Genomic DNA, 27,847 nt, shown 5'->3' with positions numbered 1-27,847 from the left:
CAGTGAGGAATTTATACCAACAGAAAATAACATGCACATCTATAACTTTATAACTTGCGATGGAATCACCAGTCGCGATGCCAAAGCGGCCCAGGGGAAACCTGGACCTCCATTTCTCCATGAAGACACACACACAGACTCACATGGGGAAAACAAAAGCATCATTGTCAAGGCTGGTAAAACGTCAATCCTATTATTGCACACGGCCTTTAACTTGCGAGCGACCACCTCACTCAGTTTTTCAAAAGCCATAAATCTCAGACCACACCAATACATACCCCAACAACTCAGACTCCCATCAAGCCCCATGGAACTGACCTCTCTCACACACACGTTCAACATAGAGCAAAAAACAGATCAAGCCAATTTACTGTAATGAAAGGGATCATCTTAAAAGACATTAAGAGGAAACAACCAATTACTTTCCTATTTGCCAGTTGAAAAGGTTAAAGTCTTCAATGAGAACTAATTATGCAGACTGTGTCAGACTGCAGAGGTGAATAATTCATGGCAGTGAGATTGATTATAACCCTGGCGTCCTTTAAACAAAACTGTGCGTCCTGTTGGCCACAATTGTGGTCTTGTGTTTTTTTATTGTCCTATCCCGGAAAGACTCCATTAGTGGTTTTAATCTGGGGTCAAAGGTTTGCTTACAACTAATGGGCAACATTATAAGTTACTTTTTTAAAATACTGTCAATGCTTGATGCCAAATTGAAATGTACTTTTCTCCTTTTTCACAAAGCTAAAAACCATTAGCATTTAATCCAAATTCACAGATGAGACTGACCTGAGGGTAAATTATATTTCAGAGGTTAACGTTAGATTTTAGATGACTTATTTGATCCGAAAGGTGAGGATGTCCATGATGTGCAACCAAATTGCCTCTGTTGCCAAATGTGTCTTTTGTGATTTTGTTATTATATCTTTCTTCATTACTTTATTACTGTCACCAGCTAACATCGGTTCCACGTTGGATAAATGGGAAGAGCTGAACCCCAACCCTGAGAGGAATGGCAACAGAAAATGGAAGTTGGAGAGACGGCGTTCTTCTAAAAATTCCTCCAATGAGCTTCTGTGGTAGGTATTGTCCTGAATGGGCATAATGTACAAGATGGTGACAAGATTTAGATATTTCTCTCAGGAATTATATTTGCAATGTGTTGAGACACAAAGTTCTATATGAGACTTCTGTTACTCCACTATATTAGAAACAGTTCCCCAACATAGTTAACGTAAGTTAACCTTAACCACACTCTAACATAGTTAATTTGTAGTCAGTCTTACCCAAACATTTCCTCTAACGGAGTAGCCATGCACAGGTTGGAACTGAAAAAATTCTAAATGTGCCAAGGTGGCAGTGATTTCAAGGTGGAGAACTGAGCGTACACTTGAGATATTGCATCTCCTGTGAGCATCAGAAATATTGTAGTCATATCAAGTGTGTCTGTATCATGTAAACCACCTGTTTCTCTTCTACTTTAGGTCCATAGACTGTAAAACCCAAATAGAGCCATTGAACAAGAACTCATTGGAAGTAAATACCAAAGTGGAGCCAGATTCTGCTTTATCATCTCAAGTAAGTGTTCAGTAAGACAGAAGCGGTCAGTAATCCTCATTGTTGTATGCGCTGTCTGCACTTGAAATCAACATCCCTTTGAAGTGAGAAAGCTTCACACTTCTCAAACATATTCTCCTGACTGATTGTTTAACCCTGATAATGAGTTCACGAAATTATGTATTGAACTTGTTAATTTAGCAACTGCATGCCAATGCATGATATTGTAGCTGTAATATTGAAGTTTGCTAGCAAGGAGTCGCCCTGTTGAGCAATTGTTTCCCCATCATTTTGCCCTAATACCTACAATTCTTCCATTTCAGCTCAACAAGCAGTATATTAGTGGAAGACATGTAAGCCTACCTATGCATTCTTTCATATGATATTGAAAGAGTTATACATTTGCACCGGGAAAAAAAGCATCACCATCTCATAAAATTGTACTTAAAAGCTCAAAACAGAAGGCAGCCTTGACAACATCCGGATACATTGTTGGCCTTGAGATTGTTCCTTAGTGGTGCTACAAGGTCAAAATGTCAGCTGCTTTCCTCCTCAGTTCATGTTTCCGTGTAGGTTTGTGTTCAGACGCCATTATTAAGAACCTATAAATTACTCAGCAGCCTTACTGTGAGCCCATTAGTGTTGATCTCACCAAGCTATCTTAACACCTTTTCAGCACTCTGATAAATAATAGATCTGTGATGAGAGATAACTGACCGAGATGGAGGGAAGTTATTGGCAAACAAACATGCTAAATTTGTTTTGCTCAGGAATTACATAATAGCTGCCAGAGATTGGTTTTAGTTTCCTACTGAGCACACACACACAAACAGAAAAAAGCCTGCAATGAAGGGAAACTTGTGTTGCATGACATATACAGCTATGGCTCATTGAAGAAAGTATTGCAATATTTATATATTTGCAGTATTACAAACTGGGTGACTGTGCCGTGTAGTACAGTTTTTCTCCATTGTAAACAAGGAATGGAACTATGCACAAAATTCAGAAAAATACTATATATATGTTAGCATGGAACAGGCCAAGACTTCAGACTGCTAAACTCAAAGCACAATCCAATGTTATCATTATAGAATTTTTTTTTCCATCCAGGACTGAAATATTAAGTTTATATTTTCATTTAAAGTGGTAATGCTTTAACCCTGATGGAAGCCCTCTTTGTTTCTGAAACACTGGCATTCTTTTTTCAAGATAAATAAATAAATATAATGATCATACAAATGTGTTAACAGGGAATTTTTGGGTGGGGTTTTCCAACCATACTGGAGCAAAAAGTCAATACAATAGAAAATGGTTATCTACAATAAATGAATGAGGCAATTTATTCTGAGTCCATTATTACTGAGATTAAGTAACCTCAATTAATTTTGCATAATGACAGTCTGTAGAGATGGAAATTGTTACAGGTACTGGCTGGCCCATTCTGTGGGAAGCCAATGACATGGAGAAACTAATTCCTCAGTCTCTGTTATAGATTTGCTTGCCCTGTTACAGTCCCTGCTATTCACAGAAAATCTAGTGCCATATCACATCTGAGCATGAAAGGCTATCTCAAAATAATTTACCCTTCAGTTAAATGTGCAGTTGTAATGTGGAATCATGTAAACTACACCGTACACAAACCGCAAAACCACATGCATGTAATTGGTCTATTTTCATTTTCACAGCAGAGCAACGCTTTATCTGCAAGTTTGTAACGGAGAGGCTATCAACATAATTCAAATATTGCATGTGAAGGTGCATGGGAAAGGGAAAGGAAGTGGGTAGAGGAGTGAAATTGCGAGATGCTGGATGAGTAGCATGGCACTCAGATGAGGGGCGGGACGAGATGCTGACAGTCGTGATTCTGCTGGCCTTCCTAAGCATGTCAGAGGCTTTGTCGAGGCAGGGATATTTACTCGTCCCTGAGAAAGCAGAGAGCTGACCCTGCACACTCTCCCTGCCTGTCTCCCTCTGGCTGATTGGTTGTGTGAGTGATGTGCTGTGCTGCTACGTGGGTGGGTGTGCGCGTGTCTGCTTATGATGTGTGGCGCGAATGTGAGTGTGTGTATATGTTTAATACTAATAAACTGAATACTTTTTGTCTGTGAGTATATGCATATATTATAAAACATGTGTGTGTGTGTGTGTGTGTGTGTGTGCGTGTGTCACAGGCTCGCCTAGCCAAGGAGCAGCGGTGGGGCAGTGCCCTCCTGTCCAGACATCAGTCCCTGGAGGAGGAGTTTGAGCGAGCAAAGGCAGCTGTTGAGGTAAGCAGAGTGCTACTTAGTGCGCCTCACACCTGTGACCGATCAAGAGTAGACCATCTCCACCGCTGACTGAAAGGTGCAATGTGTAAGATCGGGCCAGATTTTTTGTTTAAAAAATTAAAGATATAGGGTCCGTGTACGATTTAATAGTTTGTTTATTAGTTAAAATCCTAAATAGCAGAAACATGAAGAAAAACCACGCTTCGTCCTCACCGCCACCAGAATCCCACTTCACTTGGAGGAGGGAGTGTCGGCTCCGAAAGACAGGCCTTCAGTTAGCAGTCAACGGTTAGCTGTAGCATTAGCATTTAGCAGCAGTCTAACCTGTATGACGACAGTAATGGAAAGTGTACTGATGCAGGGAGTCGGGGCAGTCCCCCAGGATCAGACCCCCGGCACTGAGACTGTCCCAAATGGGGCGTACCAGAGCTTTGACCACCCTGGACCGATCATATGAGAATTTTCAGATGTTAAACTTAAATGGTGGCGGTGATATATAGCTTATTTTTTCATGATTTTATTTAGGAAAGTACGTCTTTTTCGCGGTAGAAACACTCACTCTGCCATTAGCTTCCAACTTAATGACAAGGGGATTGACAAGATTCCTTTCATGTTCTGAGAAATATTTGAATTAAGAGATGCAATGAAGGGAGAATTCTGTGAACTCTGAGCCAAGAAGCCGTTTTTTTAGTATCACATTTCTAACATTGTTAGAACCTCATAATCGTTCCTGCAATTTAAATGCATCTACCTGAGATCCTCTGGAGCTGATTTCCATTTGACTCGCTAAGTCCTTTTATCTCCTTGTCAAATGATTACTACTGTGCGTCATGCAATGTATTCGCCCCTGTGGTGTTAGCTGACAGTTTAATACTGCTAAATTCACACACACGCTGGAGTTCACAGGGTATTTGACTTAGAAAAAAGAAGCTGGCTAACAATAGGAAGGTAAATAGGTCAGTAATCTTACGGCCAGACAGATCCGATTCCACAGGGGATGACAGAGTTACAGTAATTAGATATGGCTTAATTCTTCATAGGCCTGTGTACCGACACACTCCATGTGTTGAGTTGTGAGGTCTCCCTGATGCTCTCATGCTATCATCGATGTGAGAGTTTGCCATGACAACATGGAAAATTACTCCTCCATATCCGAGAAAGAATAAGCTTTTGCTGGATATTCAAAGCACTTTTATCACTTTTTGCTCTCTGATGCCATTTTACATTAAGTTTTTCCTACTTCTCCCATTTTGCAATAAGTTTTCTTTCAGCTGAAAAGTTACATATGATTGTCCCAAACAGCTAAAAGAGCAGAGTGTCTGTACTTTACAGAAGTCTAGATAACCACGAAAGTTTAGTTTTTTACTCTAAATAAATCCACTCTACAGTAGACTGTTGCACACTGAACTATGTGTAATGGTCGAATAAATAATAGAGCAGAAGTAAGAAGACGGTGAGAAAGTGAGAGGAGCAGCAGAAGATAAGTGGACCACCCGCTTGGGGAACCCTTCCCAAAGTTAGAAATGATGTCACATCTTCTAGAAGCCGTTAGCTACATCCTCTAAAATAATTGCACAGTTTGAGTACAAGCGTCGGCCGTAGGATAGGTAAGTGATGAGATTTTGAGATGCTCCTGGACAAGCGTCTGAGCATGGATCATCGATTGGTAACAGTATCTCTGGGCTTCGATCGAGCGGACTGAGTGCAGGCCTCCACTCGAGAGGAGCTGTGACGCAAGTGGTCCGCCATTTTGGCTTCAACCGCCAATGTCAAAGCCCACAATCAGATCATTTCAATTTTAGTAGCTGTGCATATGCATGCTCTTTCATACTTAGAAAGACATGGCGGTAGAAACTGCTCAGATGGCAGAGAGAGAACATTAAATCAGCACACAAGCTTTCTCTCAATTCATTCAATTAGATGAAGCAGCCAAATATAAGAAAATTAGGAACGACAGAGGACAAGGATTTAGGCTCCAAAATATCATCCGTTTTACAAAGTATGCACTGAAACTGTGTGTTAATGTGTAAAAATAACTTAAAGATCGAGAATAAAAAATGGCAATGGGCCATGAGAAGGCACTTGGCTTTGAATTGTTATAAGAGGCTGTTTTCTGTGAAGGTAAGTGACTTACGGTATCCACAATTACTCTGAGCTGATGACAATGTAATACTTTCATGACATTGAGAGCCGCTGGAACAGCTACAGAGTGAATTGTGGCTACAGAGAACAGTGTTTCTTCGCTGAGAGGCATGACGAAGCGCTCACTTTAATCTTGGTTCTGAGGCAGTTAAGTGACAGATTGCAGAGGCAGTTGCCGAGAAGTTAGAGATTGGAGCTTGTGATCAAAATGTGTTTTTAATCAACAGACCTGTTGGGAAAATGTGAACTTAAAAATAAAGTAATGAGTAATGTTTTCACCTCCTTCAACAACTTCAGTCTGTGTCAATGATACTCTTCCCAGTGGAGCTGCCAACATGACAATGAGGGTAAAGTGTAAATTAAAATGTGGCTTTATTTCCCCAGAGAGAAAATGTATTTGGTCAGAGGTGCATATTGGGGTGAATATAGTGCAAGAAGGGAACAGTCCACAAATTACAAAAGGTCAAAATAAGTTTGCAAATTTGGTTCAGTTTAGGCTGTTGAAATTTCACTCATTCGAACTCTGGTGCAGACAAAACAACTGCACAGAAATGTTCTGAAAAGAGAGTTGTGTGATCTAGTCCGACTCTACGGATGGGTTGGCGAAGAAAAAAATCAAAGCGAACCAAAATGCATCACTAAAAGCCACGTGAGGGGAACGCTAGATGTATCTGCCATCTGAATGTCTTGAATGTCTCCAAAGAGAGCCAGAGAAGATGTTGAGTCTAAACTAATAATTCTCATAGCAGTTATTTCCTCGTTAGATTTGTGTGACAGTAGAGAAAGAAAAATATAGTTTTACCATGGTAAAATCAAAGACAAAACAAACCAAGGGAAAGTATTAATTATCTAGCCCACAATTATCAGGTGACACTGATCCTATGTCATAAATTCTGCACGAATGCCCGGGCCACAGTCGCTCGATGTGTTGTTATCACAGACATCCATATTGTGTGTAATTGCATGGTCTGACAAAATGCATTGGTCGCACATTGTCCTCTGAAATGTATTGTATTCATCTCTGAGTGACATTATCGGGACTCCAGCTTCCTATTTTTGTCTGACCAAGGACTTGGCCTCCGCAGCAGAGCGGTGGGTGGCTCATTAACATTAAAAGGCCAGCCTGGCTCTGGAGATGAGGAGAGCTTCTTCTTTTTTCAGGCTGCTCCATGTCACTTATAAATAATGAGATTGTCTGTAGTGTATGTCCCATGGGCAACGTAGATAAGTAAACCTTATTCATGTGCTTGATTTCCTCCAAAGGTTGAGTCTCAAGTTAACACAGCTCAAACTGGTGTAAACAGATAAGGTTAGAGTTCACTGGAGAGGTACTCATACACGGAGACTTAAGATCAAATAATTTGTACGAAACATCTCACGACAGGATCTGTTTTTTGTAGCAAAGCATTCACTAAAAGCAGCAAATTAACCGAAATTCAAACATTCATATTTGCCAGTTAAACAAAAGGGACCTGATGTATGTATTTATGGGATCTTAACAATTCTAATTTCAGTTGTAAAAACACTGAGAAAGTGGATCATGAAAAATTACTTAAATTTGCCTGAAATAGCGTGATTTGGTTGCCAAAAGATTCAAAGCCAGACCAGCATTCCCCTTTTTACTTTTATTCATGTGCCAAATGGTCAACAAATTCTTATAAATCGAGACGTGGTTGTGATCTGTATATTTGTGCAACATCAAAATGTAAGAACACGCGGGATACAGCTTAATGTTGCAAGTTAAATACTGTTTGCTTGGGAACCAATTAATATGTTGCTTACTTTAATATGCGTGAACTGTAGCCAAATGGTCCTCTAAATGCTGAAAATACCGGTGTTTTTTTTACGATCGTCATGATTTTGTTTTCTGAAGTCTGAAGCAATTGTTTTGTACCCCTTTTTCTATTTTAGGACCATCCCTTTCTGTATTTTTGCTGACCTACAGTAGACAGAATTATCAAGTTGTGCAAATTACCTTCCTGGCTGCGAACATTTAGTTTCACTGTATTTATTACCTCAGTCAAGCTGATTAAGACACACTAATTGGATTCTAGACGCAAAATATAAATATAGCTTTTCTTAATGCGAGCCGAGGGTATGTGTAACCTTTAACATGATTATCTATGTTTTCAACAATGCATTCATAAAGTAACTAATGAATCCCCCACCCACCCTCCAACCCACATTTCCTTTCCAAACATTGGTGACATATTTGGCGGCAGGAAGCCCTCTGGATTCAATCCATTTCACCTAACACTTCATCAGAGCTTCTGAAATTAGAGCGATGGGCTTGCTCCTGTGATACACAGGATATAAATTACCTCGCTGTGTCTTTGTCTTGTTCCACATAATTAAACTGCCAATGCCAGTGTAAAAAAGCGCCCTTCACAGCATTATTAAGAGACGACTAGATTTCTTGTAAATTAAAAAAACACGCACGCATATTTTCTCCACTTTAATATTGTGAGCAATTAGATGTCACCCGTGGTGCAATTAGGGGGAGAGCAAGTTACACACCAGATGGGATTTCACAACGCAAACAACCGATTGTCTATGAGACGCAAATGAGGAGATGATGGACGGCGGCACAGTGTAAATACAGGTCCACGCAACGATCGAGAAACAATGGCAACACAAATGTAGACTGAATTATGTAAACATAATAGCTGTCGCATGACAACCATTCACATGAGCATAACGCTGAAGACTGCCAGAGGCCAGGAGCAGCGCCTGGCTGTGCAGGGATTTGGCCGCAGGGCCAACAGTTGGAACAGGTGGTCACATGACATTCACACACATCCATTACAAAAGGAACTGGGACGCAAAGTAACTAGATCATGCACATTTACTCAAGTTGTGTACTTACAGTAAGTGAGTTTGAGCTATCTGTATACTTTACTTGGATATTTCAATCATGTTCAAATTTATGTTAGTTTATACTTCCACTTTATTACATCTCAAAGGGAAATATTGTACTCCACTACATTTACTTAACAGCTTTACGAGTTGCTTTGCAAGTTCCGAAACCCATGAGAGGTTTATAAATGATGATTTAATGTTACAGGTTAAACTAACAGTGTATAAAGTAGTTTAAAAATAGCTACATCTTGACAAGCTACATCACAAAAATACTGCAAGCACATTAATGAATCTAAGTGCCCTGCCATCTCATGGCTCATCCCTCATGGGATCACAAGACACATTCACAATACATCGATATTTACAGGACAACAGAGAACGGCTCCAAACTGGTCTGGTCACAAATCAATCTTATCAAAAGGCAACAACAATAGGAATGATGCACCCGTTATTGATACAGTACATTCACAAAATAAACTGTCAATTTGAAGCTCCCTTTGTTTAAACAACCATCGCAGACGATGTGTCATACATATCCAGCAACTCGCTTGTATTCTCCATATCATTAAACAAAACATAACAAAGGGCAGTAAAAAATTTGATACTCATTTTATTTTTGTCCCAGATGACACTTTATTCTTTCAAAGCAGTGACCAGTTTCAATATAATCATATAGTATACCGGCTCTAATCTGAGCACAAATAGACCTTTTTGCCTTCCATAGGTTCCTTTTCATGAATGCTGTCTTAACGATCCAATAATATAATTCATATAATTAATTCATATTCATAATTAGAAGAGCAGAGCCTGTAAAATGACCGTGTGGCATACATTGTACCATTTAAATTGTTGCAACTTGAACTATAAGATCAAATGCATAAAGCGTCTTACTGAGACATACCGGTAATTTCATGACATCTTGTGTGTTGGAGTTCATTAATATTGCCCGCAAGTAAATACCGTTATTCCATCAAAACCAAATAAACCCACTTTGAACATGTATGTATCTAAATAAATAAGTACAATGTAAACTTATTAGAAGTCGGTGGAGAAAAACACTGTTCTTTGACTTTTCCAGCCTCCACCTCAGGAACTGATAGCACACTTCCAGACAGCGTTGACAGCAGCGACTCACCTTCGGGCAATTTGTCTGAGAGTCAGCAGCCTGCAATTACCTGCCATCTCTCACCATCAGGAGCCACACTATGTTCTCAATGTCAATCACAAGACTCTGAAATGTGGAGATGAGAAGACCTTTGACACACACACACACACACACACACACACACACACACACACATACTGTAGATCTTTCTGACCCTGCAGCACTCCTCTACAGTTTCACTACACACACACATTTACTGTACACAGTACGGTCATGTACTGATGAGTTTCTGGCTGAAGAGGACTCCATTAGTCACAGGAAGCTGTTCTGCTCTGTTTGTTATTATTCTTCACGGTTTGCTCTGCCTCTGACAGGAAGACTGCCAAGAATCATTGGCTCATTCGGCTGGAAGAAAACTCACATGAAAAACAGGCATGACGTTAACGTCATCTGTGGTGACGATGCTGAATGCTAGGGGGAAAGGCATAACTCACGAATAACTGTGTGCGTTGTTGTCGTTTTTACCACAATGGGTAGAAATGAAGAGGACAAAAAAAGAAGCCGTATCTCTCCGTGAAGTAATGAGCCCTGCTGCGTTTACTTTTTTCTAATTGGTGCTGTGCGATGGATCAAATTTCTATGCCAATGAAATTGAGCAAGTCAAAAAAAATGTATATATATATACTGTATATGAATCTTCTTAAATCCTGTATTGAATATATATATATATATATATATATACGTATATATATATTAAAATAAATTATGTGGATTAAAAAAATTATATATAAAGTGTATATATACTGTATATGTGTATATATATATATATATATATATATATATTTTTTTTTTTTTTTAACATTTTATTTACATATATACGTTATATATTTAGAGAAATAGATTTAAGTGTCACAGCCATGGTAGCAGCTTTGTCAAGCTGGACTTCACAACATGCTGAAGGTATAATGTTCACAATTTTGATTATCTAACATCTGCTTCAAATACTGATGCTGATGGGAATGCCATTAGTTTTACAAGTATTAGGTCAAAAGATAAAATATTCAGACCAAAGAGCCTGAGAGGAACATGAATGTCTTTATATAATTGTCTGGCTAACTGTCCAATAGTTAGTTGAGACATTTCACCAAAAGCCACAAAATTGAATGGATCAAATCGATCAAATAATTGTTGAAATACTGAAGTCTAAAGAGCAACGTGGTGGACTGACCAACAGACCAACAACGCCAGACCACTGGCATGACTCATCATAGCATTTCTTCCTCTGCACCACAACTCTGGTGTCCAGTGTAATTATGAGGCTCTTCATAAAAGTTGCATTGCATTCTATAGGTAAAAATGTAAAATTATAAAAATCTGTTCATGGAAAAACATGAAGTTTATAATCTTCTGTGGCCCTTTTTAGCAAAACAGAAATAAACAGAGAGGATGGTAGAACCGGACAGACACTATGTGGGCCTGTTCACAGGTAAATCCCTTGATGCAGCTTTTTGAACACCTTGAAGCTGTTTCAACTCTTCTTGGCTAAGGCAGCTAAACGGAGTCAAAGTGAGAAGAGAAGATAAAGGCGCGCATTATCCCCTCGCTATCACTAAGATTCCTGATGGTTCTAATTTTAGCAGTACACCGGAGATGGGGGAAAAAACATGGCTGAACAAGTTTTTAGAATATCTTTCAAAACTACAACCTACAGAGGCTCATCAAACTCCTCAGTTTTGGGAGGCTTCTGTTTACTTAACAGAGCAAGAACAGGTTGAATGTGGCTGCAAACACAACAAGGCGTTTTATCTAAATAGAAAAAAATGAAATAATAAAATGAATATTTCATATTGTATTATTGTGTCATATGGTTAATAATATTAAAATATGCAAAGATTAAAATGTAAAGCAAAACAATTAATGTATTTCATGTTGCATGATTAAATTAACTAAAAAGAGCACAATGTGATCCTTGATGGATTGTCAACACTATATATTGATTTAAGTTTCATACGATTACAACAAATGACTTAAAATACAAGCAATACTTTGGAACGTCATCATACTTTTCCTGGTGTTTGTATCTACATAGAAACAATTGAGCCTTCAGTACAAGTTTTTATTACAGTTTTTCCATAACACTTATCTCGCGCCATCACAATTTACAATCAAACTCTAGATGGAAATTATATGTCTGACTCATAATTATATTTCCTCAAGGTAATCGGCACTCTTTACCTAAGCTTCTTTATCTTCATCTAGCTACGCTGATGAACAAATGAAACACACACAACCATCACTTAAATACAATCCAACTCTGGGTAAAAGGGAACAATATCTTCAATGTACTTAAGTTAGGAACTCGTCATCCAAACAACAATGTTGATTGTTGAAGTGTAAAACTATTTCTGGTATCAGTTTAATATGGAAATTATTTGAAGCCTTTGTTTTTTTTTAAGCAGTTCATTTCAGCCATTTGATATATCGATGGGTGTGTTTATGTCCCATTATGCTAAGATATCAAATGTGACGTGCATTGCAGGTAAACACAATAAAGGTTGTATATCAAACTTATTAGAATTAGATACTTTCAAACCATGCTGATTGTTGTAATTTGAATACAAATGAAATGCATGACTAACAGTGAAGTGAGCCTCTGTCTATAGGTTCTCCATACAGGCTCAATTTCCTTTCGGATAGAAAATGACAATTTATTCCAGAAGGTGGATTGGCATATTCAACTTATAACCTTCACGGATCGCTCCGCTAACTGAAATGCCAACAAATAAGAGTTAAAATGTCAAACAAATGGATAAATTAAGGCCCCAATCTGACGTTTTTGGACACCTAAATGTGAAGTCTATTCACATGCATGATTACAAAGTGATGTCTCTCAGATGTGAAATTAGCATTTTGTGCATTTCTTAACTGATCATATATGAAGATACCAGGCAGTTTTCCAGCTATGCTGAAATTATTATTGTAAACTTACCTTTAAACGCATCAGAAAACATGAATACTTGTTAAGTATACAATCATTTGTGTTCTTAAAAAGACCTTTCAATCAATTTGAAAGTGTAAGTATTGGTTATCATCTTGTGTATTGATTTTCTGTGGTGTGGCCACACATTTGTTTGCAATATAAGTGCAAATAGCTCTGACTTGACTTGGAAATGTGATGAGTCATCGCAGATGGAGGTCCATATACGTTACCAGTGAGCCGGACAGGCGTGACATTTCCAACAGTGGGATGACGGTAAATCACAGAAGCTGTTATTCTACTGTGCACTAATCACTCATTCCCTCCTTTATCCTCTTCCTCCTCCCTCCCCTCCCTCATCTATGCATCCACATTCCTCCCATTCTGCCCCCCCCCCACCCCTCTCCCTCTCTCTGATGTCTGTAGTCAGATACCGAATTCTGGGATAAGATGCAGGCGGAGTGGGAAGAGCTCGCTCGGCGGAACTGGCTGACTGAAAACGAGCAGGCACAGATTCCCTCCTCTGTCTCTCCACATGAGAAGGTCACTATCATTACAGCATGTGCAGAAATGTGTCTTCATCACACTGATGAAGCGATGTACCGTACTGACAGCCTCTGTTGAGTAAACAATGCATGCCTGTCTTGAGTTCAACTGTAAAATGAGTGACCCAGCACTTTGTGTAGAAGTATACATGAATAATGCATAACTCCCAAAAGTGGGACTTCAATGGACAGAGCACACGATTACCGCTATTTGCCTTTCCATCCAAAATAAAAAAAGACTAGTTCAATATTGAGTGAAATGCACTTACTCCCTTTCTTGCAGAGAGCTAGATGATAAGATCAGTATCATCTATGTCTGTATCATATAGCTATAATCAGGAAGTTGTATTCACCGTTGTATTCACAGTTCAGGTTATTTGTCAGTGAATAGGCTAAATGCTACAACTCCTCAAGTATCGGGACAAGTGACAAACAACAAAAGGCGACAAAAGAATTGTCGCCATTCCTTTTTGCTTGCTGTTTCCAGTCTTTATGCTAAGCTAATATGATCATCTCCAAGCCGTTGATGTATTATTTGGTGTTATAAACATGTGCGTTTGCTGTCATTCAGAGCCAAACATGTGCAGAGCTGCCTTGTTTTAAAGTTTGCTAGTGAATTCAAGTCCTTAACATTACTTTAACAAATCAAAAGTTATTATTACTTTAAAGTATTCCATGATTAGGTGTATTTAAAGTACTATTTCATACCCAAATGAATACATATAGAACATTTTGGAATAGGAATTTGTACATAATATAGCCTATATTCTCTGCACATAGCATCACCACGATGATGTAATGTGGGTCTCAGAGGACCGAGCATATGGCCGAGCAGTATACGTTACCAGTTGACCTTCTTATATTGTGAAATCATACGAGATCAGACCTCTGGGCTTTCTGATTGATCCCAGTGCATAACTAGTTCTTAAAGAAAAAGCTCTTTCAAAGTCATCACACTCAGAAGCGGTCAACAACACACCAGGGTAATCAAAGTTGTAAAATGCAAAGTGTAACATTTAAAGAGAACAGACAAATCCCGGGGAGCTCAGCCCAGGTTTGATGTAAGGCAGTGACGATCAATTCCTGCTGCTGGAGCTTTGCTTTAACACACAACTGCACAGGACAGTCGCCCTGGTTTGCATCTGAATGTGGAAGAGAGAGAAACTGACATTGCCACTGTCCCTATTTATTTATTTTTGCTGACAGGGCTACTACTTCCACACAGATAATCCTTATAAAGACTTGCCTAACGCATTTGAAGAGGGACAAAAGAAGTCACGAGAGGGAGACTTGCAAAACGCTGTGCTTTTGCTGGAAGGAGCTGTCTTGCAGGACCCTCAAGATTCAGAGGTGAATTCATTTTGCACACACCTATTTTTTTCCTTATGTAACCGGGCAAGTTAACCGTGGATACATTCATATTTACAGCTGGGGGATGGAGGTAAATTTACAGCACAAATTGTAGTCCTGCACTGGTTAACCTGACCGGAGCCTTTGGGTTTACAACGCAAACATATGGCTAAATATAACCACAATAACTTCACCTCGTATTGAGAGAATCTAGAGAGGAAGAATGACTTATTGACCACACAGGCTGTGTGAAGCAGATTTAGTAGGCAGCACCCACAGGCTAGACACTGACTGTGTGTAGAGGGCAGAGGATTTATTTTCCTCTTGTTAAAAGAGTTGTTTACTGTAGCAAAGATATTCACATTGTTCATACTCTTGATGAGAATTTCCATTTGCCCAGTGAGCTGAATAATGGCTCAATCCGTAGGTTTTTGTATTCTCCTCGTTTCTAAAGAAGTGACCTCTTTGCAGGCTGAAAGAGCAAAGCCTTCATACAAAGTACTTTTGGAATCCCCTGGAAAATAGAAATGTGCCAGTTATTCCGGGGAGAGGATTATCCCACGGTGTATGGAACTAATACGATTCCAAAATTCCTCCTAGGGCGCTTAGTGGCTTATTGCCCCACTGTGGAGACCTCTGAGTCATTCAGAAAAAAATGTTGACCTTCATTTTGAGTGGAACAAAAAATGCATCTACAAAGATTAGCCTTAGAACAGGTTATTAAGTGTACCCTTACAGGCATAAGTACAGAGGATGTAAGGGTTATTTATATCAGTGTGCCCTCTTGTGCTGATCAAGGGTACTTTCCATTTGAATGTCTCTGTGGAGGACCAACACTGGCACAAAGATCAAACACAGTGCCCCTCACACGGCCACGTTCAACCTTTACTGAGCAAAAACTCAACAACTCAAGGCTGGTTTTGAGGATAATAAACATTTATTAATTTCAATTTCAAGCAAAAAAAAACTAAACATTTGCTTGTTTCAACTTCGCCAGTGTGAGGATTTGCTGCTTCTCTCTTTTTTTGTAATAATTGTAATTACATTTTTTCTTCGTTACCGATACCAGTGTCAGAAATGAATCCACTACAGCCTACAATGCTGGATCGGGTATCGGTGAGAAGTCTATGCCCCGATTCAATAGGAATTAATCGTATGATTCATCAGCACATTTATGCTACAGAGGAACAACAACACGTGTAACTTGCTACCTGATCTTTATATCCTGCCCGATCGGTACTGCACATGTGCAAACTAGAGCGACACGACTTTGGTTAAACACACTCGTGCACCTTATTTTTTTTCCTGAAATTGCTACATGTATACAGGTATAGTTAGCTGTAAGCAGCCGCTGGGCACCACAATCCCACTTGGTTAAATAGCGTGGCTAGCGTTAACGTTACATTGAGTACGGTAAATCATAACTTCATGATAATCTGTTACCTTGTTATCTTTTGTTTTGATAATAAGTGGCTTTCTAAGCTCAACCATTTTTTTTAATTGCATGCGCCCTTGTTTTCCATGTGTTGGAGTTCTGAGTATTTAAATGCACTCCTCTGAAACACTGGCATCATTCGCACTGTGCTGGATCTCACTCATTGTGCATGACAGGCGATGCTGCCCTACAGAGAATACCGGCTCTGGAGTTTCCATCCTGCTGTTTACTGTTACCTGTATTTTGTTTCCCCGCAGGCTTGGCAAGTTTTGGGGACAACGCAGGCGGAAAATGAGAACGAGCAGGCAGCAATCGTCTCCCTCCAGAGGTAAGAAGAAACAACTGCAACAAATTCCCATTTAGAATAAAAAATCTGTCAGCTGTTTTTGCTCGGAGACACAGTATGTTTGTGTAAATATTAAAAGATAAAGCTCTTCCTATGAAATTTGCCTGAGAGGTTTCGATCAACTTTTTGGCAGCAAGAGAACTAAAAATGACACATTTATTGTCCCGAAGAAGAATGGCATCACCATTTTACTTTAATTTACTTTTTTACTTTACCAACTTGGTATTGGAAGGAAACATTCTGCAACTTTTATTTCCAAAATAGAACCACTCCACATGGATGGTGATTGCACAGAGCCAATGTCCTCCTCAATGGGAGGTGGCCCACTTTCATTCATAACACTGATAAAGCCAGAAATTGCACCTATCTGAGAGTGTGAACACTGACGAGTCAAACCTGAAAACACAAGAAACAGGCATTCAGGAAAACAAGCATCCAATCTTTTTTTAGTTGATTATCCATCCTTTGAAATATAAAAACTAATAAGAAATACATTTTAGAAATGTAATTGCTGTTCTACATGAAATGGGATTCCAAAAGATGTGAATAATTATTTTTTCAATTCCTGCAAGAATCTCACTTAATCCAATAGATTTGTGCATATTCTGAAACGGTAGTCAGATCTCAGATAGTTTGCACGGTGTACATTTTTGTTTGTTTATTATGTAATAGCTCCATTTGTGAGGGTACGAAGTGAGATTAGATGTTTTACTGGCATTACTCCTGTTGTTGCTACTCTGGCTGGCAACACTGCAGTTGGCAAGCACCATGTTATCCTGCTCTATTCAGCTTTTAACCACTTCATTAAATATTGCCACACAGACAAAAAGAAACATTGAAAATACACATTTTGTTTGGCTGATGTCTAGTTTTGCTTAGTTTGGGTTATTTTGTGCTTCAATTTTGATACAAATATGAGGGCTTTGTCTCCAGGGCTGTGGGGAAATGAAAAGGCAACAATGTGACTGATGTGTGGTTGTGTTTTGTCTTTTTATGGACAGCCAGTTCTGTACACAAACAAATCTGCTAAATCTGGGACATGTCCCTGGATAACATGGTTGTCTGGTCACATTGGATTTACTTAAAAATATGGATTAATTGAATTTATCTTTCTATTTTTACACCTTGTACGAATGGTACACATCTTGCACAGAAAACCACATCCTTGAACGCGTGCATTGGATTTGAACTGCCTTCCCCAAAGTTTGTGTAATCTTCAGCCACAGCACATTACAGTGGGGGATTGAATTAATTTAGTCTGACTGAGATTATGAGGGTTTTCAGGAAGTTTTTGATGAAAGCTAAATCTTGTTTTGGCCTGTCCTCCAGTTTTTAAACTAATCCAAGTTGTTTCTCTAACACACAAAAGCAAGCGTAGATCGTAGTGGCAGTTGTCCGAATTATATAACCAGTGATATAACTCAAGCCCCCGCTACAAACGCACATCTCTCGGCATGGTACAATCAAAAGGGCATTTTTACCTTCGCAAAATACTTTTGCGGAGGTTATGTTTTGATCGCTGTGTATTTATTTGTAAATATGTCTGTTTGTTATTCGCATAACTCAAAAAGTATTAAACCGAATCGCATGAAATTTGGTGGGATGATTGGCTGTTATCCGGGGACCATTTGATTAGATTTTGGGAGCGATCGGGTCAAAGGTCAAGGTCATGAAAAGGTCAAAATCGTATTATTATCATAACGCGGTAAATTTTTATCCAATTGGCATGCAACTAATGCCAAAATGTTCAGAATTCAATGCCCGATCTTGTGATATACGACATGATACAATGACCTTGCAAAATGTGCGGGGGTTTGTCATAACACAGTCAATTCTTATCCGATTTGCATGAAAACAGCACCAAAATGTTCACTGTTCTGTTCCCCACCCTCTCATGCAACATACAACGGTCAAAATCATAAATCAAGGCTGATGTTCATACATAATTCTTTTGTGATGTTTACCACAATATCTGGTATCAAGTTACATCAATTTACTGTTCCCCACACTCTCATGCCAAGTACCAAAAAGTGGCTGCGGCGAAGGTATGCGCTCTACCGAGTGCCCGTTCTAGTTTACTAAATGCAAATCCTCTCACCCAGCTGCTGAGGGCAGCAATACAGACCTTGCCCTCTGCAGGAGAGCAGAGCAGGAGGTACAGCTCATCCATTAGCCACCGCCTGATGTTCCCTTGCGTTTGGCCTGTCCTAATTAATTCCTGTCAAATCTAGATTTTCCTTTGAAGGGCACAATTTACAACCATCTCTTCTCACCCATGCCTGGGTCCTGTCTCCATCCAGGTGTTTGGAACTCCACCCAAACAACCTCCCAGCCCTCATGGCTCTGGCAGTGAGCCTGACCAACACCGGTATGCGAAATGATGCCTGTGAGGCCCTGCTCCGCTGGCTGCGACACAATCCAAAGTACAAGCACCTGCTGAAGGGCAAGACCAACCTGATGGGATCCCCGAACTCCCAACGCAGGATGTCTACGGCTCCCAACGTGGGCAGATACGAAAGGTGGAGTACTAAGACTGAATAGGCTTCTTTTTTTTAAACTTTTTTATACGTTTTGTAAAAAGGTCCAGTGTCCAAACAAAAAGACTGATATTAAAATACCAAACCTTATCTACCAGTTCAGAGTCACTGAGTACTGGTGCTAAACGATGAATCTTATTTTCTTTGTCATCAGGTTATGAACATCACACAATTCAGTTTGAAACATGTTGAACGAGAAAAATCCTGTTAAAAACCCGGTATTTATTTATTTTATTTTTATTTACATTTATTTAACCAGGAAAAGCCTCATTGAGATTAAAAATCTCCTTTACAAGAGTGTCCTGGCCAAGACAGCAAAAGCACATTTAACAAAGTTTCAGACATACAACATAAAACAGTGACAGACAATAAAAAATTAGTAAAACCAAAACTAAGACTCAAGTCATCACATCCCAGTTCACACAGGTGCACATACCTCAGTATTAAACAGGCCCCACGGCTAAAAACCATAGAATATGTTACTGCGCATCAGCCTCTGTGGAGGAGCTCTACACACACACACACACACACACACACGTAGGGAAGTCAGCAAATGGCAAATCAGAGAGGTCACAGTGGAGACAGTGAAGGTAACCAGGTGAAGTGCAGATTTCTCGAGTTGACGACTACTCTCATAACTGTGTGTAAGTGCAATAAAGCCAATTATTCATTAATATAACTGTTCAAATAAGTAGAAAAGTCACATGTTAATCTACTCCGTCCGCTATGTTTACACAAGCAGTGCGCTGGCTCGGTAATATCGAGATGTTACGAAAAATTATTTTGTGGAGTTGCCTCTTTGAATTACTTCAGAGCCTCGACAATTATTTGACTGGGCCTCATTTGATGTGCGTCAACTGATGCTCCCATGGCGCCGTTCAGACATCATATTTGAAATGCCAACACCACAGAATCAGCAATATTTCTGTATGTTACAGATATCCCTCAACACATAATTGTGTTTATTATTGATATGGTGCGAATGATCAATGATCAACCTTTGGCTGAGTAGAGACACTGTTCTGCAGAGAGCACACAAACCAGAGTCAAAACAAGGATCGGAGCAGTTTGACACTCATCATCACGCTTTTGGTGCGTGTTCAGTCATTTAAACCAAAGGTGTACTATGAAACGTGAGTCTCTGATGTGTGTTCCAGTGTATTTGTCCTGGGTTTTGTATTGTGAAGGGAAGAACAGAAAGGAGTGAAGTGATGATGCGCTCCTGCTGACAAGGAGTAATATAGAAGTACAGATGCAGCGCACGCTTAAACACACGTCTGTATGTTGTATACCTGTTTAGCTTAGTTTGCCATGTATCTTTAATTTGGCAAATTTGTGTAAACTGGCTGAGCAAAAGCAGCCTCGCCACCTTCTAGGTACCTGCAGGCAGTGAATCGCCTCAGCAGAGGGAGGAGGACAGAGGACAGGATGAAGGAATGATACAGACGGATGTCTATGTTCTTCTCTCTCGACTTCACTCAGGATTAAGATTTATTTCTTTGACATTTTAGATTTGTTTCCAGTGTGACATTAGTGGTTTTATATCGAGACCATGTTGTTGTAAACAATGCAGTTACTGCTTAATTAAAAAAAAATTAATTATAATCTGAATTTAAAGACAAATGTACATATACATACAGTACATGCATAAATGGTGCGTGGACATGGTGCGTCTAAAAACGGGTGGAAAACACCAGCCGAGCCACTTTCCTCCTTTTATCTAAGCAAGTCAAAACAAAGATGAATGGATTTCCAGCACCGTAAATCTTTCACTTTCGCTTTACTGCTCGATTTGTCTGTGTCAGTTTGGTCGACCTTTCAACCAGAAGTTGTGATGTCCTTGGAAGTAAATAATCAGTGGGACAGAGCATAAAGCTCGGAGTAGAAAATGTATCTGCCAGCTGTGATTGGTTGTTCCTGCAGCATTCTAAATGTTGCACTATTTTTAGCCGTCTTGCCATGAAAAAATGGACAATTGGGAACATTGTGCACCGACGGTGTCAGTCTCCTAATGTTAACGGAGGTTCCATTGAGTTACATCATGATGTGTACAATCATGACATTGTGATGTGTTCAAATGTAACTTATACAATATTGTAACTTGAATAAATAGTTAGTGTTAGTATTTTTCATTAAAGCAAATATTTACATAAAAATATAATCATTTATTTCCTAATAATTTGCATTGAGTGTTTTTGTGTTTTTGTGTGTGTGTGTGTGTGTGTGTGTGTGTGTGTGTGTGTGTGTGTGTGTGTGTGTGTGTGTGTGTGTGTGTGTGTGTGTGTGTGTGTGTGTACAGCGCCCTGTTGCCCGAGGTGAAGGAGCTCTTCCTGGAAGCGGTTCAGCACAACTCTGACAGCATCGACCCGGATTTGCAGACCGGCCTCGGAGTGCTCTACAACCTCAGCGGCGAGTTTAACAAAGCCGTGGAGGCCTTTAATACGGCCCTGTCAGTGCGGCCCGAGGTAGGACACACACACACACACACACACACAAACATGCAGAAACATGCAGATTAGAAAGAATGAAGCTGTAGTTGCACACACATTTGTCAGAGGCAGAGATGCAAGTGCAAAATGCAAATTAGCTCATTTGTAAATGTAACAGGCAAAAAGTTGAAATCTGCATCTTTAATCAAATGCATAAATATATCATCATTTGTTCCCTTTTTTGCCATCACTTATGAAACAAGCATTAAGTATACTGACATATTTGGAAATACAGTATATTGTAAAACGACAAAAGATCTAAATATACGGAGAGATTCTCGTATACTGTGTATTGTGCAATACAGAACAGTATATTGTTTTCATGAAGAATATTTTTTAACACAAAAGAGAGTGCCACACAGTATGATATTGGCACAGATGTTGTAAATCGCCATATTCTTAAAGGGTCAGTTCGTCCTCAAACCATACAGTACTTTAGACCTAGTGGTGTCCAATCATGCAATTATTTTTATTTATTCTGTTTTGACATTTTTGCTGCTATTCATTACATACTGGGGTCTCACTGGCCTGACTAGCTCACTGTCAGCTGTGGTTGGTGAACACATGGATGCACTGGTTTCCTTCCAGAGACAACATGTCTGACAGCTGGTTGACTCCAGCTGGCATTCAGTTGTGCCAATGATTATTTGCCTTTCATGAAACACTATTTATGGATGATCAGGGGCTCATTCAAATATTCACAGCAGATACATTTTACAAAACTGGAAATCAGAGGATGCTGGTTGGTGTTCCTATCTTAGCAGGTGCCTTTTGATAGGTCGTCATAGGTGTGTGATCCAAAAATGTTCCTGTACAAGATTTTATTTCAGTAATTACATAAATAAGATTGAATTCTATAGTATTGCAATAATGATGGTAATAAAAACAGAAACTACGATGACTGTTATGCAAGAGGACTTTTCTCTAAAACATAAGGGTTTGGAAGGAGTGCCATACAATATTGTGGCATATGTTACACCTCCATATATCAAATATACTGTACTTATTGCATGCAGGCTTAAATTTATTACCTGAGATTTTATGACTGGTGCATTTGTTTGTTTTTTACTTTGTAGGAAAAGCGCAAATATATATGCAATATTAATTAGAATTGCAATAACAATATACATGGGATGTTTGGTCTGTTGGACCTTAAACTAATTAAACTGACAGAGAAACATTAAACATTCAGTACCAAAGATCTTCACACAAAACACGCACAACACTACAGCGCACACTTGAAACCATGATCTGTCACACACCACATGTTGTCGTGCAAACACATACAGCATGAAGCCCTCAAGCTTGTACACATCCTCGGAGAGATGGAGCCACAAATATCGAGGGAGAGCTCATGCAAACAGATGCAATGAAGCACATCAAACTGTCAGAGCAATATGTGAAGAAAGGAGCTGCCAAATCTGGCCTCGTGAACTCATTTGAGCAAGATCTAGTGCACACACACACACATATACGCAAAACTAAAACCAGACTTTGACGCATATTTCCTACACAACAAACAAAATAAACACATAATTACAACCACACATTTTCCCCCCAATCTTTGCATCTCCTCGGTCTCCCAGCACTGTCCCAGACCGGCTAGAATATTACTCACTGTCCAACCTCCCACATTTGAATTGGTAATATCTGCTCCCCTGCTTGGAAAAAAATGACGCTCTGAACACAAAAGGAGATAATTATATCCTGCTGCTAGGCTTAGCCAAAGATGAAGGACCCCTATACAGTAGCAGACCATGACCTCTGTATGTGACTGTCTACCTGCAGGTGGGAAACAACAGCAAGGGCACAGTGTGACGTAACTCAACTCTCCTTAAAACATCCTCGTTAGGTTACTTCTTAGCAGGGAGCTAACACGTCCTTGTTATTTGTGCATAAAGAATTAACAACAGAATTTCACACGCACAGGAATGCATGAGTTTGCATATACAAGGGTGAATGTTGTCTGGCAGATTATTATTATTATTCAGCTTATTTCACTTGCACCTGTTTCACTGTTGAAGACAGCTACCAGGTCTTTCAGAGATGGAAAGTATTTAAGACTTAAAGATAACTAAAGAGACGTTGCTGATTAGTTTTTAATGCAGACAGAAAGGAATTTGCCAATTAAATAGATGCAGGAATATTTGTGTGCAAACAACATTATCAACCATGACAGCGTCTAAATAACACACGTCACAGTGAACTTTACAAAGAAATATTTTTTGATCTTCACCATTTTACATTGCTTATCACCCAACCACACCACTACTCGCCCTCCATCCAGGACTACTTGTTGTGGAACCGCCTGGGGGCCACACTGGCGAACGGGGACCGGAGTAAGGAAGCGGTGGAGGCTTATACACGAGCCCTAGAGCTGCAACCGGGGTTCATTAGGTCCCGCTACAACTTGGGCATCAGCTGTATTAACCTGGGGGCACACAGGTGAGTGACCTGGGACTAGAAGAGTTAGTTCTTACACTTGCTTATAGAAGTGAAGTAGAGTTAATTAGAGAAGAAATGGTACTTCCAGCCATTGATAAGAATATACAATCTAGCGAAGATGAACAGATCGAAACTCAGCAAATCAAGGCTGTGATTATCGATTATTCTGCCTATTGTGTTCTCAATAAGTGATCAATCTGTCCGAAAATAGTGACAATTGCACAGTTTACGGTCAGTATTCAGATGTCTTGTTTCATTCCACCAATGGTTCAAACCTTAAATATGAGTAGTCAGCTTCAAGTCCGCACATTAAAGAGGCTGCAACCAGGGAATTTTAGACATTTTGACTGGAAAAATGACTGAAACAATTAACAAATGATTAATATTATTGCTTATCAACTAATCGTTGCAGCTCAAAGGAAATCTCTTGAATTACTATATTTTGATGAGGAGATAAAATGATCATCAACACATATATGTATATAAAGGTAATGTTGACTGTAACAGTAATTGCTTTTGAGTGATATTTCTCGAATGCTTACTCAATTATAATAAAAAAAGGTGTTGAAAATGTTCATTTTCTATGTGACAAAGGCCTGTTGGGCTTTTCATAAAGTTAGTATTACAGACTTAATTGTGTGAGCTGGCAACAATCTAGAGGGAAATACAATTCAGCCCACAACATTCATAATACCCAAACATGAGAATTCATATTTCACAACTGGTGAGGGGCGTGATTAACAGAGTTGTCACCCTGGCAACAAGGACAAGAAAAATTAGGCTAAAAGACGTAATGTTAACTGCTCATGTGTTGCGACATGATTATTCCTTCATAATTACCCTGAAGCGACGTGGAGGGAGCTCGCCAGAATATATATATATATATGGCAGCAATGACAGTAGCGTTTCATAATGTTAGCAAACTTATAAAACGATCTATAAGCAACAACAGTGTGAAGTGGGGCGGGGGTGACTCAGGGTGCTGAGCGGGTTGTCCACATTTGGGTGTGTTGGAAATAGAGTATGGAGTATTGTCTTGAGATAAAGTTACAGATGTTGCTGCATTTACAATATCCACATATGACAAAGAATAACAAGGACTCCCTGTTTAAAGAGTTAGTTCACCAAGATTACCGAAAATAACGTATTTTCCTTGCTTACCTCCAATAGCCTTCAGTCGCCAATATTCAATCTGTCTCTGAGTTGTCATATCAACAAAATAAAGTGAACCAAATTTGATTTATGGTGCTAAAAGCATTGAAAAAGTACACGTAAGAAATTTAACAACAACTTGTATTTCCAGAAACAATGTTTATCATTCTGGGCAGATTGCACATATATGCCGTGAGATCACCAGCATGCATTTAAAGGTTCTGCACACACACATGCACACACGCACACACGCACACACACCCCACAGGTTGTTAATATAGTTATAGCTGATTAGACCTCTGCTCCAAGCACTAATAATAAAGATGTAATTCGTCCCATGCTGGTAGTCCAGGGGAGTCAGAGAGGCCAAACGAACACAGTTCGTACAGACACACATGGTCCTGCCCAGTCACATGGATGGTCAGAGCGGTGGCCATTTATGCTAATTCCTCTATGGCCACAACTTCTAAGACCAGCACACAAAAGGAGGTCCAATCAGTTTAAATAATCATCTGTTGTGTACGTAAACATGTCGTTTGTTTGTTTGTACAATCCACTCTGCTGCTGTAATCCTGCAAATGTGCCCCATGTGGGACTAATAAAGTCTTATTTCATCTTTTTTGATTTTATCTTGTGCAGGATCACCCATTGCAAAATGACCTCAATCCACACAGCGTACCCTAAACAAAACATATTCATATTATTGTTGCTTCCCCAGAGAGGCAGCCAGGAACTTCCTGACTGCGTTGAGCCTTCAGAGGAAGAGCCGGAGTCGCCAGCAGTCCCACCAGGTGATGTCTGGAAACATCTGGGCTGCGCTGAGGATAGCTTTATCCATGATGGACCAGCCCGAACTCTTCCAGGCTGCAAATATTGGTGACCTGGATCTTCTCATGCGGGCCTTCAACCTAGACGTTTGAGGAATGGGAGGTAGTGACAATAGCATCTCCCCTCTTACTTACCCTTCAATTTCTACCCAACAGCCAATAGCCCAAAGTGCACACATCAGAATGGATTGGATCTGATGTTAGAGATAATAGTGTGCTTTTTATGCACGGAATTATTACAGTCGTCAAAGTTGTCGTATTTCTTTCGTCCAAGTACTTGGAGCAGTTCTGAATACAGGTTCCTCTAAGTGCTTGAAGTAACTGCTTTGTGACGGATTTGCACTGCAATTTGTGATTTCCCTGAAGAGCACAAGGACGGGCAAAGATTGTACGAGCAACGCCTTAGAGAACACATCAATTAAAAACTGACTCATCCAGTGGAACAGAGCTGAGCCAGAGCAGACAGTATGAGGATCTCACGCAGGAACCCTCACATGCTGTTTGCAGGGAAAAGATGAGGTTTTGAGAAAGAAATGAAAAGGTTTGTTATCCAATTACTTTCAAAGACTCAAGACTGTCTCGCCCCCTGAAGGATGGATTTAGTGAGCAAATGATGAAGACTGCACCATATGACCTGGAGTTCCCAATTCTGTTCCTGGCTTGTTTTCATCCTCTTGCAATGGAGAATAACGATACTGCATGAATAAGCATTTTCATAGATGGATTCTTGTTTAAAATTAACATACTTTTAGAAGTTTACCCTTTGCACTTCAGACAAACAGATCTTCCTCAACCCAAGTGGAATGTGCAAGCCAGGTTGTAAAGCCTTACTCAAATGCATGCCAACAACAATATTTCTATTTCTATACAATTTGTATGGCAACATGAACACACTAAGCATTTTCACACTGGTTTTGATTTCTTTTAATAACCGCCATCTTAAAAGCTTTTTGAGACATTATTTCTTTTGTTTTGTTTTTTATTTTTAGATGGGGGGGGGGGTGATCCTAGCTTCTCTTTGTTCCCTTTATGCTGACTGGTTGGAGAAATACACACAAAAGCTGGGCAACATTGACTAGCTAATCCCTCATTAGTGTGGAAACTTTCAACAACAAAACAAAAGTTATTACTGGTCTAAAAATGTCTCTTTCCTCCTCTAGCATGGCTTTAGTGACCCTTGCATTTGATCATACTCACATTTTCTTATTGGTATTAATTATAGAGACCTAGGGAAGTGTGGGGTGTTTCTTAAAGCAGTCATTTGTATCCTTGCATTTAACGAAACTCATACGTTGAATTAAATTAATCTGCCTCAACCATCATGCATGATTTAAATATTTCTGTAAGCTTCAGCAGGATGCCAAACATATTTTAAGTTGTTTTACCATCTTTAAATGACATGAAAACATGAAGTTATTGTGAATCCATAAAACATATGATTGTATGGAGCCAGTTATCATTACCTCCACCAGGAAGGGTTATGTTTTTGGTTCGATTTGTCAGCAGGATTACAGAAAGAAAAAGAGAAAACTTGGTGGATGGGTCTAGCATATGGACCAAGAAAGAACCCATACATTTTGGAGCGGATCCAAATCCTGTGGCAGATCATTTTTCGATTATGGAAACGCCGTTGGCTGAGGTCTGTGCCCTTCTAGTTCCATATAATTCCTCTTTAAAACATGCATTTTTGGGGCTTCTCTAGCATCAGTGGTGCTGGTTTGAAAGTCGCCCCATGAGGTGAACATCACATTCCTGGCTGTGCAGATGAGTAAATGATAGATAATCTGCTGTTCTGCGTAGCTCAGCAACTTGGT

At 39.6% G+C, this 27,847-nt stretch overlaps 1 protein-coding gene across 1 annotated transcript in view; it reads left to right on the top strand.

The window, feature by feature from the left end:
• pex5la (peroxisomal biogenesis factor 5-like a) overlaps positions 1 to 27,366 on the top strand; it is a 79,008-nt gene extending 51,642 nt beyond the window's left edge. Inside the window, exons 5-15 of the mRNA XM_034530883.1 lie at positions 956 to 1,079; positions 1,485 to 1,578; positions 1,881 to 1,910; positions 3,729 to 3,824; positions 13,334 to 13,450; positions 14,659 to 14,802; positions 16,495 to 16,565; positions 18,884 to 19,102; positions 21,420 to 21,585; positions 23,897 to 24,054; positions 25,925 to 27,366. Coding sequence (XP_034386774.1) covers positions 956 to 1,079; positions 1,485 to 1,578; positions 1,881 to 1,910; positions 3,729 to 3,824; positions 13,334 to 13,450; positions 14,659 to 14,802; positions 16,495 to 16,565; positions 18,884 to 19,102; positions 21,420 to 21,585; positions 23,897 to 24,054; positions 25,925 to 26,126 — 1,421 coding nt within the window. The 3' untranslated portion in view covers positions 26,127 to 27,366. The remainder of the gene's footprint in view (positions 1 to 955; positions 1,080 to 1,484; positions 1,579 to 1,880; positions 1,911 to 3,728; positions 3,825 to 13,333; positions 13,451 to 14,658; positions 14,803 to 16,494; positions 16,566 to 18,883; positions 19,103 to 21,419; positions 21,586 to 23,896; positions 24,055 to 25,924) is intronic.
• Positions 27,367 to 27,847: the final 481 nt, after the last annotated feature.

This window comes from Cyclopterus lumpus, chromosome 4 (genome assembly GCF_009769545.1).
Source record: "Cyclopterus lumpus isolate fCycLum1 chromosome 4, fCycLum1.pri, whole genome shotgun sequence".
Taxonomy (NCBI): Eukaryota; Metazoa; Chordata; class Actinopteri; order Perciformes; family Cyclopteridae; genus Cyclopterus; species Cyclopterus lumpus.
Note: the sequence above shows the minus strand (reverse complement) of the source record. Positions and strands in the feature narration are given on the sequence as shown.